Source organism: Mesitornis unicolor, unplaced genomic scaffold (genome assembly GCF_000695765.1).
Source record: "Mesitornis unicolor isolate BGI_N332 unplaced genomic scaffold, ASM69576v1 scaffold6083, whole genome shotgun sequence".
Lineage (NCBI taxonomy): Eukaryota > Metazoa > Chordata > Aves > Mesitornithiformes > Mesitornithidae > Mesitornis > Mesitornis unicolor.
In genome coordinates this window covers 49,574-67,756 of record NW_010176627.1, presented here as the reverse complement: position 1 = coordinate 67,756, position 18,183 = coordinate 49,574, and the positions used below count along the sequence as shown (strand labels likewise).

Genomic DNA, 18,183 nt, shown 5'->3' with positions numbered 1-18,183 from the left:
GGGTAAGGAAAGAAGGGAACAAGATGATCTTTTTCTAGAACAAGGAATCATAGAATCATAGAATGGTTTGGGTTGAAAGGGACCTTAAAGCTCATCCAGTCCAACCCCTGCCATGGGCAGGGTCACCTCCCACCAGCCAAGGTTGCTCAAAGCCCCGTCCAACCTGGCCTTGAACACTGCCAGGGAGGAGGCATCCACAGCTTCCCTGGGCAACCTGTGCTCAACATTCTCATAGTGAAGAATTTTTTCCAATATCTAGTCTAAATCGCCCCCTCCCCCCACCCCAGGTTGCTCAAGGCCCCGTCCAACCTGGCCTTGAACACTGCCAGGGAGGAGGCATCCACAGCTTCCCTGGGCAACCTGTGCTAGTGCTCACCACTCTCATAGTGAAGAATTTTTTCCAATATCTAGTCTAAATCTCCCCTCTTCCACTTTAAAACCATTCTCCCTTGTCTTGTTGCTACTTGCCCTGGTTAAAAAGTCCCTCCTCAGCTTTCATGTAGGACCTCTTCAGGAGCTGGAAGGCTGCAATAAGATCTTGCAGCCTTCTTTTCTGCAGGCTGAAGAGCCCCAACTCTCTCAGCCTGACTTAATAGGGGAGGTGCTCCAGCCCCTGATCATCTTCATGGCCCTCCTCTGGACTTGCTCCAACAGCTCCATGTCCTTTTTGTGTTGAGGACTCCAGAATTGGGAAAAGTACAGTCAGGCATTGGAGCAGGTTGGCTGGAGAGGTGCAGTCTCCTTCCTTGGCAGTTTTGAAGACTGGAGCGTAGAGCAATCTTGCCTGATCTCATAGTCGAGCCCGCTTTGAGCAGGCGGTTGAACCACTTGAGGTCACATCTAACCTACATTATGCTATGATCCTAAATAGAAGTAGTGGAAGGGGGAATATTCGTAGGGGATGTTTAGAAAGGTCAGTGAGGCACAGGAGCATGCTGATGAATCAAGTAGGGGGAATATTCGTAGGGGATGTTTAGAAAGGCCAGTGAGGCACAGGAGCGTGCTGATGAATCAAGTGTTTTCATTCATTTTTAATTTGCAGGTACTTTGCTTTCATCTGTCTTGGATTTTTAAATGTTTTTTTCAAATAGACTTCTGGATCTTGTATTCCTTGTGTTGTAGAAACTTCAAATACTTTCACTTCACAGTTAATGGTGAAGACAACTTTGCAGTATAACACTATAACAGAGTGATTAGTTCTTACCATTAGTTAGGTCTGTTCCTTGGTTCAAGAAAACTTAAACCTGTAATTTATTCTGATGAGTCAGGCATTTGTGAGTTATCCTACTTAATTAAAAACTAAGAGAGTATGGGTGGGCTGTGAAAGTGACTGATATATCAGCAGCAAGTTAAAAGTACTTATTTTCCTGTGATTCTGCAGACTTGCCTGGGTAACACGATGCCAGCTGAGCGCAAGAAAACAGCAAATATGGAAGAAAAAGAATCTTCATTAAATAATAAAGAAAAAGAATTTAGTGAAAGGCGACCAGTGAGCACCAGGGAGAAGCCAAAAGAAGATGTCAAGGTTGGCATGAAGAGAGAGACTTTAAAGGTTCCTGAAGATAAAAAGAAAAAACTGGAAGAGGATAAAAGAAAAAAGGAAGACAAGGAGCGGAAGAAAAAAGAGGAGGATAAAGTAAAGGCAGAAGAAGAGCAAAAGAAGAAAGAAGAAGAAGAAAAAAAGAAACTTGAAGAAGAGGAGAAAAAGAAACAAGAGGAGGAGGAGAAAAAGAAACAAGAAGAGGCAGCTGCTCAGTTAAAGTAAGTTGTCTTTTAATGGTTTAATCATGCCAAGTGCTGTACTCCTGTTATCATGATTGTGGGCAGAATTATAAAAGATTAACTGTTTGAGTTACTTATTATAAGTTGAATGTAGTGTTATAAATTTGACATAGCTGACTGAGCGTGCTTTATGGCTTCTACATAATTCTGAGTTTTCACCTCTAATCTCTGTTACTTGAATCCCTATCATCATGACCACTTAGTGTACAATTATGCTTGAATAAAGCAGTTTCTTTTAAGATGGAGAAGTGTTAGTGTCATAAGATCAGGAGTACAGGCTCACACAGGTCCACAGACCATAACAGGAGCGAATTTACTGTGGCGGATGGCTGGAATTTCTTTTAATCAATCATAGACAATTGATACCTGAATGACAAACACAGAATGTAACCTGGCAGTGTAATGTGTGATATTACCGAGAAAATGTTTCTCAGTATGTCATCAAAAGGTACTACAGTGTTGGACATAGCATCTTTAGACCAATAAAGCCAAGTTTCTAGATATTCTTCTGTTTGAAATACGTCACTTTTTAAGACTGAGGCAATGTCATAGCCAAATTCTAGCTGGCACAGATGTATTTCACACATTTAAAATTTTTTAACTTCAGTAGTCTGGGAATCCAAGATTTCCCTTAACTATGTAATACAGTAACGTGTTGAAAGGTGCTTGTCGTCTTCTGTAATAACTTCATCTCCATCTGGGGTAAATGGAGTTTTATGTTTATATTTTCTAAGTCTGTTGGGATTAACATGTTCTGCATGGAAGTATTTGGGAAATTTCATGTTGTAACAAGTAGTGCTTGCCTTTTGCAGTGAGAAAAAAGCAACAGTGTTTATGAAGTAGATGCTTTAGCTTTCTAGGATTAACTTGTTAAATATTTAAAAATAGAGTATTAAGGGGAAATTTTGTTCAGAACTACTGAAGGGTTTCCAACTATGACTTTTTTTTTCCTTTCAACTGTTAACCTGAAAGTAAGGTTCTGTAATGAAAACGACTAATTTTTATTTCTCTTAGAGAAAAAGAGGAAGCACATCAGCTCCATCAGGAGGCTTGGGAGCGCCATCAGGCAAGGAAAGAGCTTCGCAGCAAAAACCAGAGTGCACCAGACAACCGCCCTGAGGAAAACTTCTTCAGCAGACTGGATTCCAGTCTGAAGAAGAACACAGCTTTTGTAAAGAAGCTAAAAACCATTACAGAGCAACAAAGGGACTCCTTGTCCCATGACTTTAATAGCCTGAATTTAAGCAAATACATTGCAGAAGCAGTAGCTTCTATTGTGGAAGCCAAACTGAAAATATCAGATGTGAACTGCGCTGTGCACTTGTGTTCCCTCTTCCACCAGCGCTATGCTGATTTTGCTCCTTCATTACTTCAAGCTTGGAAAAAACATTTTGAAGCAAGGAAAGAAGAGAAGACTCCCAACATTACCAAGTTAAGAACTGATTTGCGTTTCATTGCAGAATTGACAATAGTTGGGATTTTCACTGACAAGGAAGGTCTGTCTTTAATCTATGAGCAGCTTAAAAATATTATTAATGCTGATCGAGAATCCCACACTCATGTTTCTGTGGTTATCAGCTTTTGTCGGCACTGTGGAGATGACATTGCTGGTTTGGTACCAAGGAAAGTAAAAACTGTTGCAGAGAAGTTTAACTTGAGCTTTCCTCCTAGTGAGATAATTAGCCCAGAGAAACAACAACCCTTCCAGAATTTGTTGAAGGAGTACTTTACATCTTTGACCAAACACCTGAAAAGGGACCACAGGGAGCTACAAAATATTGAAAGACAAAACAGGTGACATTTAAATATTGCTTTTTATTTATGGAGAAAAAAAGAATTTATTTATTAAATGTCTAGATTTTTTTCTACTATTTGTAAGCCAAATCTGTTTCTGTGTAGAACATAAGTGTATTCTGCAGTATATCTAAAAAAAAAAAGTTCTAAATTTGCTTTGAATACTTAAAAAGAGAAGGCCAGACAGACTCTTTGAGTATCTTTAAAGAAGATGGAGGTTGACCTTTAGCTGTAATTCTCTCTATTAGTTTGATGATGCTTCCTTAGCAGTTTCAGAGTAATGCTGTTTTTCCAGCTGGTACTGGCCTTTTCCAGTTGGCACGATCTGATTTCTCCCTTTCCACCCACACCTATCTAACAGAGCATATGCCACAATGGCTTTGGCTTCTTTACCTTTTTTAGTGTACCAGTATGGATGAAGAATTAGGTTAGAAAAACAAGGTATCCCTTACACTTTAATGTGGGCAAATTTTATATATTAAAATGCTTGAGGGTATAGAGAATTTGATTAAAATTCTCTCAAATGTCTGTATGAAATACAAATACTGAAGGCTATGAATATACACACCTTTGAGATCTGACTAATTTAATATCTACCATGATCACTTTGTTTAATAACTGCTTGCTTTTCTTTAAAGCACCCTGAATTGTAATTCTTGGAGCCAGCCTAAGCCCAACTGCTGATCTTAAAACACAGTAATTCTTTCGGAATCCTTTTGGAAGCATTCCAGGCAGCTAGAAATGAGCATGTCTAGGAACAGGTTGCAGTTAAAAGGCCGAACATCAGTCTAGAGCCAAACACGTGCTTGGAATACATTGAAATTTGATGTTCCCAAATCAAAGCTTTTAACTTGGAGCCATTGTGCTGGTGGGTTTTGTGCTGCAGTCCTGTCTGGTCTCAGTCAGTTAAGCTGTATTTCACAGGACCACAAACCGACTTTTTAGGTACCATTATTTCTACAGGTACCTTATTACTTTGAAGTGTGTTATTGACTTAGCTGTTATTTTTTTTTGAAGTTAATGAATATAAACTTTTTTACTTTGAGAATTATAATTGGTTCTGGGCACTCTGGTTCTGACTGGGATTTCAGTGAGTGAGTTATGAGGTCGGTATAACAGGAAATAAAGTGAAAGAAGTTTCCAAGAGATAGAATGAATGTCAAAAAAACATGAAGAAGGAGGAACATTATTTCCCTCTCCCAGATCACTTTGCTTTAATGTTCACTGGATAAAAATTGAGTGAAGCCCTGAGTAGTCAGATCCAATCTTATCATTGCACCTGCTTTGAGTAGATCAGACTGAGGAGACCTTTCTGCACCTCATCATCTGAATTATCCATATGAATGTGGGTGCAAAGCTTTGTTTGGGGAAGGAGTGGGAAGAACTATCATTTATCACTGGATTAAGATAATTCTGTTATTTATCTGAACTTTAAGGTGTTTATTTTAAGTGCTTAACACTTGGGGAATCAGTTTTGTTGAAGAATTAAGACGTCAGAGAACTTTCCTGCCTATCTTTATTTGCTTACAACATGCCTGTAGCAGAGAGAGATGCTTGGCATTTGCATGCTGTGGAAGTGCAAGGCATGAGGTCAGAGACAGAATCTTGCGTAGTAAGAAATCTGCGAATACTACAGAAGTCTTCCTAAACTGTGGATTTTGGGAAAGTGATTGTGTGGTTGGTTGGTTGCTCTTTTTGTTTATTTGTGGGGTTTTTGTTTGATTTTTTTGTTTTTTTTCTTTCTTTTTGATTTTAAAAAAAGCAATAATCCTACCGGAGGAAAAAAGAGTCCTCTGTGTATTTGAAGCCTGATCCACTTTGCTGATAGCAACAGCTTTTATTCCTACTGTTATTCCAGAACCAATGAAGTGAATAGTGAGCAAATGCATCTTGTGCATTGACACTGTCATATGTTTAGGTTATGGTGTTTTGTCAGGTAAATACCTCTTGAATTTATCTGTGTTGGTAGAGTAACTGTGGAATAACTCAAGCTGTACCGATTGGTTGAGTTAATTGAAAATTAATATGCTAATCTTAATAGTGCTTTAATATTATGTTACCTGCTGAATCATTTAGGTAAAATTAAAACATTATTACACACAAGGGTTTCTGCAAGTGGATAATTAGGAAAGCTACTTTGAGTTCCACTTCAAAAGGAGAGCCTGATGGTCATCTGGTTACACAGCGAAGGGCACAGCAAAACCAGTGCAGGCTCTGTCATTGGAAGGAAACAACTTGATTCCCAAATTCCAGTATGACTTTTCAAAAATGAGTGTTAGATATGGAAGAAACGTCTTTTGTCTACGTTAAGGATGTTTTTAAGATCTGCTGAACTTGTGGCACTTTGAAATTCTGAAGAGACATAAAGCAAGATAAGTACTGTGTGCTGTACTTGTAATTGTATTTAAAAATTAATTTTCTTTCTAAAATTTGGTTAGTATGCTTTAGCTTGCCTGAATTTGTTAGCATTTGTCTTTTGGAAACTGAAACTGAGAACTGAAACTCATGTACTGTTGTTACAACACTTCACTTTTTGTTTTTTAATAAAAGCACAGAGCTTCAGTGCTCATGTTTATGAAGCTGATGGTGTATTTTAAACTTAAGTATGTACCTAATGGATAGCTATCTCCAGGGAAAGGCTGTGAATTGGCCCTGAACATGTTTCCTGAATCCAGACTGAACTTCTGCACTTTAGAAATTGTTAGTGGCTGTTTAATTTGTTAATTTTTCTTGCCCGCTCCTGCAAAGCAGACCAATGCATGTTATATGGGTGTGTTTTTGTAAGTGAGACAAGAAATAGAACATTTTCTAATGTTACTGCTTGTTGCCCTCTAGCAAGACATGTATGTCAAGTTTTGGTTCTGAGCAGATAGGAATTTTGTTGCTCACCATGTGAATGTGATGTGTACAAAGATAATTTCTGTTTTACAATTAACCAGGACTTGAAAAAAGCCAAAGTTGATATCCCTCAACTTACATCGCTTTTAAACGGTTTTAAAATTTTTATGCCATAAAATGTTTGGGTCTTTTGACAAGAATGTGATTATGTACTTACTGGTTAATAAAAGTCTGATGATAATGTAATGATGCAACCTGCTTTAGGAATTATGGCATTTGCACCTTATTTCAAACTTTTTCTTCTGGTGCTTTCATCTCAGTGCAGGGTGCATTGTCAGTGGCTACAGCTGGTTACTCCAGCGTTACTAGCATTACTCAATCTATTCTAGTTGAGGATGAACTAGAACATTGCAAATAAGGAGCCAGCTTATTCTTAGTTAATCCAAAATCAAGGGTGGGTCTTCCATCAGTCTTCTGTGGCAAGCTTTGTGCTGGCAGGGATTACCTTGTTCTGTATATCTGGTTCAAACTAGTGAAAGTTCCTGGTATTTTTTTATCTGAAATCCAAGATGGCCTTAATTGTGGTTTGATAGGAAAATTGAATTGTACTGTCCTGTATGTAGTCCTGAAGCCGCTTTATTGTGCACTTGTAAGTAGTGATTACGTTCCTTCAAATGCAAGTTGCTTTTGACAACAGATTTCAATTATAAAAATGAGAATTTAAAGTAAGTATGGATAGTTTCATAAAAGAAAGCAAAGAGCAAGTGAGAAAACAAATGTAACTGCTCTTAATGTGAACTGATAGCCTTGAAGTAACTTTGTTTGTTGGAAAAATAATGGGCTGGTTTAAACATGTAACTTTTTTTGACCCTCCTGGTGATGACTGCACATCTAGTCATTTGAACAACATGGAAATGTGTTGTTACAGGTGCAAAGCAGCTTTTCTCCAGCTTTCACGAAAAATTTTACGTTTTACTTTATTACAGAAGTCTTTTTGTAGTGAAGGACTGTTAAAAGATAATCATGGCAAAAATAACTTTGCCTTTCTCTTTGGACGTTGAAGTTGGAGCTTCTGTGACTGTACCATCCTCAATGAGATTGAAGTTGGTAATTCAGTATATTTTGGGAAAAAATAGTGTTGCTCAAACTTCTGCTATTGTGATCTGAACTAGAATTCTCACATTGCCCTCAAAAAGGGAAGGTTAGATTTGCTCAGAAATTTGTAGTAGTTCATCCAGCGTAGCTCAAATATATTTAAAGAAAAAAGGTTGTCTTACGTAACTTTTGATTTTTTGTAGGCGCATTCTTCACTCCAAAGGAGAGCTGAGTGAAGATCGACACAAGCAATATGAGGAATTTGCAATGTCCTATCAGAAGCTGTTGGCAAATTCTCAGTCTCTGGCGGATCTTTTGGATGAAAACATGCCAGACCTTCCCCAAGAGAAACCAACACCTGAGGGTAGGCCATCTTTTACAACAAGGAGACAATGCTGGGCTTGGCTTGGATGTTGTGGGAAAGCGAACCAAACCTCCTTACTGATGGGTTCTTTCCATTTTTTTTTTATTTTTTTTTAAATTTAGGTTTTCCCCCTTAAGGATATGAAAGAATGAATAATACATGGTTTTGTTAAATTAAAGTGATTAAACCTAACATTTTAAATAATTAAACATAACTGTTTTACGTGCTGTGCAGTTAGGGTAACTTAAGTAGTATCTATTTAAATTTGTTTCAGGTAACGGGAATAAATGGAAAATGGAAGTTGTTTTTAACCTAATCCTTTTAATTTGATGTAATGCATTTAAAAAAAACAAACCTGTGTATGTTAGGGTTTTAAAATCTGATATTGTTTACAAAATGGGTTTGAAGTCTATTTTAGGTCGTGATGTTGTGAGCAGGAACATATTGTTAAGCCAGACAAGTCACTAGGTGGCTCTCTGACCTCTTGAAAGTACAGCATTTAACTGGCAGAGCTATTCAATGGCTTAACGAATCTGACATTTTCAGTTTAAAGATGTTGTTGAAATCACGGGTGTACCTTTTGTCTGAAGTGATCGTGAGCTTAAAAAAGCTATTTCTTGAAGAACTAAATTTAAAATTCTTTTTAAAGCTCTGCTCTTAAAATACAACAAGGAACCATTCATCATGCTGAAAGTGATTATTTTTTACGCTGTTGCAGTTGAAGTCTGTTACAGCTTTCCTTTCTAATACCACATAATGTGCTGCTTGATTTATCTTGATTTGACTTGTGCTCTGATACTGTGTTTTCCATCAATGCCAAGTGTACAATTTTAAGAGAACTTACTGATATATCCAATATTAAGATTGGGTTGGTAGAAGTACTTTAAAGTATATGCTGCAATATTTAAGTGAAAACAGAGATAGTAATAAAGAGGTTAACACGTTTCTAGAAGTACTTTTTTTTAATCTTTAGAGAGTGCCTCCCATTAGAAGCTCAGAAACGTACGTAAATAACTTTCTTATGATTTCACTGTTTTTGCAGAACACGGACCTGGTATTGATATTTTCACACCAGGAAAACCTGGAGAATATGATCTGGAGGGTGGTATCTGGGAAGATGAAGATGCTAGAAACTTCTATGAGAATCTCATCGACTTAAAGGCTTTTGTGCCAGCAATTTTGTTTAAAGATAATGAAAAATGTTCCCAGAACAAGGATTCCGGCAAAGATGAATCAAGAGGTAGAATGCTTAGATGAGTATTTTTTAACATATTTTGTCCAACAGATATGCAAATTTGATGGAAGTAATGAGTCTCTAATGAAATAATCTGTGGTGATCAGGACAGTACACCACTTTGGATGAGTTTTTAGGGGGGAAAAACTGTGAGAAAGGAGTGATATCTGGGTACAGTATTTAAAGAAGAAAAAAAGTAAATGCATTTTAATATTGATAGAATTTTAAAATTAAAATAATTAGTGATTAACCAAGGCAAGTAAATGTTAACTTCTCTGACAAACCTAAAAGTTTACTTCTTTTGAAAGATGTTAGTGTTCGTTCTGGTTTTTCCACTAAATTGTCAACAGTAGCCAACTGTCTTCGTATAAAACTCCCCTAGATTAAAAGGCCTGGATAGTTCCTCACTTCAGACACAGCCCTAGGTTCAAAACCAGGCATTGGTAGAATTTAGTTATAAGGAGATAAAAATTACATTTGCCATCACTGACTCAGAGTGTAGCAGAAGCTACATGTTTAGATAAGAGCAGTGTTCTGGCATTGAGTAAATGTCAACAAAGACACAGGTTATGTGGTTTTCTAATACATATGCAGTAGGTCAGTGTTGGGTATTGATGGAATTTCAACCTCACGGCCTTCTTTCTGATTTCTAAATTCTGAAATTTCCCTGTGAGGATAATTAGATGTTGGAGCAGCTTGCCCAAGGAGACTGCAATCTCTACCTTAAGAGATTTTTTTAAAAGACAAGTGGAAAAAATCCCTGAAAAATCTGATCTGAATACAGTGCTCATCCACTTTGAACAGAAGGTTGAATGAGGGACCTCATCAGGGTCCATTCCAGACTAAATCAGTCTGATTTTTAACAGGTTGCTTGTTTTGTAAGTCTGCTATTTCCATATCACATGTACACTGCTTAGTTGTCACAGTTTTGTTTGGAAAAAATTAACTATTTTAATAAGGTTATTTGCCTTGAAAATTATTTTTTATGAAGCATAGCCTGCAAGTGAAGCTTGAAGGAGGCCTAAAAAAACCTAGTAAAATGTTATAGATAATAATCTCTTTGATAAATGCTCTATGCTGGACCAGTGTTGTCACAGAGTCACAGAATCACAGAACGTTAGGGATTGGAAGGGACCTCAAAAGCTCATCCAGTCCAATCCCCCTGCCGGAGCAGGAACACCCAGATGAGGTTGCACAGGAAGGCGTCCAGGCGGGTTTTGAATGTCTCCAGAGAAGGAGACTCCACAACCTCTCTGGGCAGCCTGGGCCAGTGCTCTGTCACCCTCACTGAGAAGAAGTTTCTTCTCAAATTGAAGTGGAACCTCCTGTGTTCCAGCTTGTGCCCATTACCCCTTGTCCTATCATTGTTTGTCACCGAGAAGAGCCTGGCTCCATCCTCGTGACGCTCACCCTTTAAATATTGATAAACATGAATGAGGTCTCCCCTCAGTCTCCTCTTCTGCAAACTAAAGAGACCCAGCTCCCTCAGCCGCTCCTCAGAAGGGAGATGCTCCACTCCCTTGATCATCTTTGTAGCCCTACGCTGGACTCTCTCCAGCAGTTCCCTGTCCTTCTTGAACTGAGGGGTCCAAGAAAAATATTAGTTATTCCTTTCTGAATCCTTATTTAGAGATTCATAGATTATTTATATTCAAAGGAAATTTGATTTTTATTTGACCTTCTACATAGCACGTTATTTCTTCACAATCTTCCTCCTGTTCTGCTTTTTGCCTTCTTTTTTTTTTTTTTCCCCTTGGTCTCTATGAAATACTTTCTTTTTACCTTGCTTTGTCAATTTTGTTACCAGTTGAGCTTTGAAGACTATGCAGTGCAAACAGTAAATTAGAATTTCTACCTTTGATTCTGGCTCTTTTTGAATCATGTTTGTGATATTCATTTACTGGGGTTTTGGAGTGTGCTGTTTTGTTTTTTTTTTTCCCCTGACTTTCCCAGTATGCAATTTTGGGTTTTTGCTTGCACTTTCCATATGATGGTCTGGCAATCCAATTTAAGCACTTTTGGACCTAGATTGCTACATTTCTGAATATCTTGTTCCACTTGTATATATGCACGTCATGCAGTGAAGATGTACCAGGTATAGTTCAAAACAAACCAAAGCATTAAAAACTGTTGACAATCCTTAACAGACCCCAATGTTTGTAAATGTTTGCAGCTTTCAGGCATATGAGTAAAGTTATATGAAGGGTATCAACCCACTGAGACCTAACAGATGAGGCTGTGTAGTCTGAAGAAGTAGATACTCTTTTCCCCATTTCCTTTTAAGAAGGCTAAGACACTAAAGAGATGTAGGTTTCGCAATGTGAGTCATCCTGTATTCTAATCATGACTGTGTGTATTTAATAGTTAAATATTTCTGCTTAACTTTAAAATAGATTCAAAAGATGCCAAAGATAATAAGGAAGCGCCTGGGAGTGAGGATTTGGAGCTGGAACTGGAGAACCTGGATATTAATGATGATCCTCTGGAGTTAGACTGTGGAGATGAGGCAGAAGATCTTACAAAAAAGCTTCTTGATGAGCAAGGTAAAAGGAATTGGATTTTAGAATTCTTTGTGGTTTTGTGATTACTTTTTTTGGACTTGGTGGTTTTTAGTTAGTAGATAACTAGTTCTCCCTGAAGTCACTATTTATTAAAGTTTAGTAACTAGAAACTTACGATTGTGGTAAAAAATGCATTCATAATAAGACATTCTGATACAAGTGAAAAGTATTATATGGAGGCTCATGTAGTGAAAGTTACTGATTTCATATAGCTTTTAAAAATAATCAGATGTAAAGGCAGTTATCTGAAAAGTGACTAGAAAGAAGTATGTAGACTACCATGCATAAATGACTTTGTCATCAAATGTGCTTAGGGTGCTAATAAAACATTTTCTGTTTTTAACTTTTGTTGAAATCTAAGATTCAGCTCTGCCTTTCTGTCTTGTTAATCATCAAAAGACTTGATTATTAATGGCTTAACACAGCAGGATTTAAGAATTGTAATGTCTAATTAGGCATAAAGGGCTGCAGATGGCACCTGTGAATATCTACCTGTGTTTTGCTGGGAGAAAGAGCAGAAAAATGTTTCTTAATTTTTCTTACGAGTTACAAGTCTTTCTTTCAGTGGTACTGGATAGTAGGAAAAGCAGCATTGGGTGTTAAGAGCCAAATTCATAGTGGAGCAAGTGAGGTTTTTACTTTGAGTCTAGTTTTTAAGACACACAGGTTTTGCTGCTTTGGATTTCCAAGGGCGAATGCAGGTTCTTTTCTTTAGTTTCTGAAGCTGGAAACTTGTTCTGTGTCTAGAATGTGTGTGTGGGGGGGGGAATCGTATCTGGTGTCCACTGACTACAGATTCTGTGGTTTAAAAGTGAAAATCTTACCTGGTCTATTGAATTGATAACCTAACCAAGCTGATGTGTGGATCTGTGTGTTTGAGCATTGAGTAGCTTGAACAGCTCTCCAAAGCCTCTCTCTGCTGGCCATAGGGATGGGTGAGGGTACATGGATCTTTGAACTGGGTGACTCTCTTGTCTACCTAAAGTTAGTTGAGCTGAAATTAATCTTGAGATTATGCTGGTCTGTGACACCTCACAAGTTCAAAGAAATTAGATAGCTCCAGAGTCAGGCTGTTTCAGGTTCCTTCTGAAAGGAAAACTGCCAGGATGATTCTATGTTATGCTTCCTTAGGTTTTTTCTTTTTTTACCTTCTTTGGAATAAATTTTCACTTGCTTTTACATTCTTCTCTTGAGTAGTCATCAGTCCATTAAGCTGGGTAAGATGTTAAGTTTTAATTGTAGGGCATTCACCTTTAGTGAGTTGTTACCCTCTGGTCAGATCTCAAACGAAACAGTGAAGAACTTGATTCCAGCTGTCTAGAAGGGAGGTACACACAGATGTTCTCTTGGAATCAAAAGAAAAAAGAGCACCTTATTCTGAATTGGTCATGCCCTGCTAGATAGGCCAAAAATACTTCATCAGTAGATACCTGAAGGAAAGTGAGTATTTCCTTCTTGTCTTTTTTGCAGGGATTCTTGACTTGATAGGAGGATGAAGCTTATTCCAAATGTAGAGACCAAGTCAAATACTATGAGTGAGGTCCTGTAGAAGTGAGGAAGGAATAACAGGAAATCAGATCTGAAATAGAAGGTGCAGTCTCTGTTTAGTTGTAGCTCACTGGGAGACAGTGCCAGTTGGAGTATGTGCAGTGGACTGACAGTCGTGCTTTTGATTGTGAAAGGAAGGTAGTGCATGTTTTGTCATAATATAAAATACTAATCATCAGTACTAGTTTCTGTTTTAAAACTGGTTATTGACTGAGCATTAGACATACTCCCACTAGAAAGCTTAATTGAAAATGTGTCAGAATGGGGTTTATTCTTTGTCATGAAAGAGCCAACCCTTAAAGAAATCTTTTTAATTTCTACTTTGTGAATGTAATGTCATTTGGCTCACGATATAAACTTCTTAGTGGAGAACTATTACTTCATGATTGTGTTTTTTGTGAAACATGGAAACTTAGTGTCTTTACAAAGTCTATACCTTTGTCAAATTTCTTTGATACTGACAAATAGCTTCATAAATTAATGATGGAAATTAATATAGATTGCCAAGTCCTTGTTCTGCTAGAAAACTAGGGTATAAATCACAGAATCACAGAATATTAGGAGTGGGAAGGAATGTTGAAAGATCATCCAGTCCAACCACCCTGCCAGAGCAGGATCACCCAGACCAGGTCACACAGGAAATCAGCAGTATGTAAATGTTATGTTACTTGAAACATATAGAGAAACACAGTGGGTGGGTGTGGGGGGTGTGTGTGTGTGTGTGTAATTCTGAATACCCTTGGTAGCAACAATATGTGTAATTAACAAAATACTGAATTTCGATGTTGTTTCAAATTCTGTGATGTATTTCCGTCTAGTGAACTGGTAGATTTTTTTCAGCCTTTCTCTTAAGTAAAATTCATTTGGGCTTGAAATTGGGAAAATTAAGTGTCCTTCAGCTGCAAAATACAGCTTTAACTTTTCTTCATATGCGCAGCATTTTTATGCCTCTGTACTTGAGGTAAGTTAGTGGTAATGTTTTACGCAAAGCCAGCGAAGAATGAAACCACTGTATTATTGACAGTATTACAAACATAAAATAGAGTATTCCTAGGTAGAGATAGGCCCTTAGTATAAAAAGGGAGGATGCAAGAGGTACAGCAGGGTCTTCAAAGAATAGTTAGGGTTGGCAGGGACCTTTACAGCTCACCTAGTCCACCTGTCTCACAGTAAATAGAGATCTTCAAATAGATCAGGTTGCTCAGAGCCTGTCCAGCCTCAGGTAAGGTCCAAGATGAAGAAAAGTAGCTTTAATTATTGTGATAATCAGGGGGGGTGTGGGTTTCATTGGCAGAAGGAGTAAGTAAATTATAGAGGGTATAGTAGGATAACTAGGGTAGACAGTACAGTCAGACAGTGGGTGTTGCGTATGTTTTATTACTTCTGCATCTCCTTCTGTTACTTCAGTCTTTTCTGCCCATCCAAATATGAGGGAGATAAGGCAGTTTGCCAAAGTATGTGTTTTTAAAGCAGGTCTGCACTGGTGTAGCAGCTCCTTTACAACATTGTAGTGCCTATTTCTGCACTTTTTTCCAAAAGTTTGGAGTCTGTAGTCAGCTAAGTTAAAGATAGGACATGTAGACGGAAAGTTGATACCGTTGAAGAGTTTTGTTTACCAGGTATTCAGCTAATTTATTTTGTTTCTCTATTGTGTTTACTATAAGTTGAATCTTAATTTTTTTTATTTTCAATATGCTCAGGGAAGAGAAAGGGAGCAGATAGCACCGGAGCTGAAAATAGTGACGGAAAACATGCTGAAAGAAGTGAGTTTTGAGGTTGTACTTAGAAGATAAAATGTAAAAAAAATGAAGCTGTGTGAATGCAGACAAAGATGTTAAGTAAGGCATGGCCAGGACGGAAGCCATCAAGGGTACTTGGGAGCAGGAGGAGTCTGATGTTAATATATACCTAGCACCGGTTTTTATAAGGTTGATCAGCAGCAGAGATGATGTGTAGAAGTGAGTATTAAATCAACCCTATTAATTTTGCTACATGGTTTAGAGAGCTAGCAAAGTTTCTGTCTGAAGAGCAGGAATTTTAAAAAAGACCTAAAATATTCATTAAGAAATATTTTTTTGGACTTGAATGACTTTGGAGACTAGATTCTGAACACATTCCTCAATGAGGCTTTGATTCAACAAGATGTTTAATATTATGCTTATGCCTAAGTTGTGCAAAGAGGGGTTCCAACCGATGATTTGCTCACAGTACTGGTTTGTACCATCTGAATATGAGGGCTCCTGCATCATCAAATTCATTACAGAAACTCACAGCGGAATAGCTCCCTAGCATTACAAAAACACTTCTGTTGTTTCCACTGACTGGGTGATACTATACAAAGTAGACTGAAGCTTTCGGGGAGAGTGGAGTTTCTAGGAGAGAGCCCTCTGTGAGGTCATATTCTTGTAAAAAATTGAAAAAAAGATGTTAAAAAGGAAGCAAGAGATTTCTCAGAAAGTATGTGTGTAGGAAAAGGGGGAGGCAAATAATTCTTGTTGCTGAAGTAGAAGATTGACACCAATCATTGCAGAATAACTTCAGTAAGTCTGTAGTGTTCTCTCATGCCCTGACAGTTCTGCTCCCTAAAAATTGCAGGATTGTGTGCATTTCAGGTTAAATATAAAAGTGTTTACAAAGAAAAAATACTCTTTCAGTCTCTGCAATGGTCATGCTGCATGATTTGATCTGCACCCAGATAGACTATTACAAATGGCCTAACTGTAATTGTTATACCTTACTACTTCTTTTATTTTTAAAAGAGATTATGCAGTTTTAAAACATGGTTATGATGAAAGACTAGAACTCAAGAGGATCAAAGTGAAAAGCAAGAAATGAACTATTTTTTTGCATGAATTGCATACTTAGAGTTACTGTTTGCCTTACAGAAGGAAGCCCTGACTGTTTCATTTCCTGTCACTGTAAAATTCTTAATATTCTGTCTTAAGTCCCAAACCTCCTTCAGGTACTACAAAAGAGCCTTTCCACTTAAAAAGGAACCACACACTGTGAAGAGAAGGACATACCTAGGAATACAATGTCAGAGTATCTGCAGCCCTCCAGTGAAGTAGAGGACCAGTGAAAGAGGCATATTTGGGAACCGTTGAAACTGAATCAAGAAAATCGAAATCAAGAGCAGGTCCTCTTGAAAGATTGTCTTGAAAACTGAGTTGTTAAGGACTTATATTTTCTTAATTTATTTCAAGAGCATTGAGTCACTTTGAATAGAAAACTGAGGTGAGACAACTAATTTCTGTAAGGGAAAGAAGAAGGTAGAACATCAGAAGGAGACAAGAAGGTGTTGCTGTAAATATGTAAATGGAAAAATGCATCAAAACAAGATTTGCTAGTAAAAATTGTCTGGTTTGAGCTATTGCGTGCATCCTAGTGAACTCTACCTCCGAGTATATGGATGATGAGAGAGTAAGGGTTCCATAAGCATTTAAAACTTCATGGTCCTCTTTTGAGCCTCTGGAACATCTTCCTTTTCTTTTTCCTCCTTTCTTAGCGAACTGTTCTCTCTTGTTCTTCTGGCCTGTGCAAGAGAGGAGGTGATGTCATCTGCTTTCATCTCTAGCATGTTCAGGATGGGGAAGCTGGCAGTATTTCTTGGAACAGTTCTTAATGTGTCTCCACCTATGCTCAACTGCTGCCCCCAGCTACCACCATAAAAAAAAAACAAACAACAAAAAACAAACCAAGGAAAAAAATGTTCTACAATGTGGCATCTTTGTTTTCTCCTTTCCTTTCAGTAACTCAAAAAAGGAACTTTGGTCCCTTATGCTAGTTTACCTTACTGTGTAGCCTGTAAAGACAAAGTGATTTTTACCACATCTTGGGCATTTTGTACTTTTATTTGGGTGCATTTTCATCACCACCACCACCACATTCACCTTTTTGAAGTCTCTGTTCTGCTTTCAGGCACCTCCTAGGTATTCATGTTACTGCTGAACATCCTCAAACTGAAAGGAAACCAAACATCACATTCCTTCTTCAGGAAGCAGCGTCCTTTTGTGTTGCTTTGGCCAAGGAAGGGTTCTTACCAAGTGTTTGTGTTTATAACTCACTGCTTTAGCTTATGTTGTGCTATAGAGCAAACTCGGCTCTTCTCTAAGACTTAGTAAAATGTGGAAAATTTTTGAAGCATAGCACATGTTTTGCAATGAAGGGATAACTGTAGGGAGACTGCACTGGTGAGACCTTCATGGTTGATATCAGAAAATCTGAATTTTAGTGGTAGAGCTGTCTGTCCTGCAGTCTTTACTTAAGTAGTGTCACTGACACAGTAACTACAGGTCACTGTCACTGCTTCCCATGTTGCAAATCACATGGAAGCATTTGCTGGAAAACTAAGTTGTCACTTGCCTCGCAATTGCTATGTGATCAACCCTCCATCCTTGTTGCGTATGCTTCTCTACTCTGGTTTCTGTGCAGCTGAAGGAATTACATTGGCCTCTGGTTTCACAGCCTCAAGTGAAAAGATGTCAAGAACACAGCAGATGAAAGAATGGCCTAAATGGACAGTTTTGATCAAAAACTCTATTTCTCCTGCAGGGCAAGGATACATAAAAAAGTAGAATCCACAAGTGCATTAAGGTGTTTTGTTTGGTTTTTCCCATATTATTTTTCCACATGTTTGGGCCTTCTTGTGGTCCTTCTTTTATCACCCAAAGGATAGCTTTCTAGGAATATGTATTTGTTGATGCTACTAACAGTATAAATTAGGAAGTAGGAACTTCATGAATAGGAAGACAAGTTTTAAAGGTGATACTTCTGACTTTTGTCAGCACAGACAATGACTTTGTTTTTAATTAAAAAATGAAATTTTGTATTCATTGTTGTATTTTTTTCTTCCATCTGTGGATGAATATTTAACAACTAAACATTACAAATGCACTATGTTTGGGGAATGTGTTTGTAAATCATTATATTTCATAGCTTAAAGATGTGTGCTGCTTGTTTGTTTTACT

General features: G+C 37.8%; 1 protein-coding gene across 1 annotated transcript in view; it reads left to right on the top strand.

Annotated features, from left to right (window-relative positions):
• Positions 1-1,390: 1,390 nt before the first annotated feature.
• The window catches only part of UPF2 (UPF2 regulator of nonsense transcripts homolog (yeast)), a 49,099-nt gene continuing 32,306 nt past the window's right edge, over positions 1,391-18,183 (top strand). Inside the window, exons 1-5 of the mRNA XM_010181783.1 lie at positions 1,391-1,761; positions 2,797-3,576; positions 7,713-7,873; positions 8,916-9,113; positions 11,501-11,650. Coding sequence (XP_010180085.1) covers positions 1,400-1,761; positions 2,797-3,576; positions 7,713-7,873; positions 8,916-9,113; positions 11,501-11,650 — 1,651 coding nt within the window. The 5' untranslated portion in view covers positions 1,391-1,399. The remainder of the gene's footprint in view (positions 1,762-2,796; positions 3,577-7,712; positions 7,874-8,915; positions 9,114-11,500; positions 11,651-18,183) is intronic.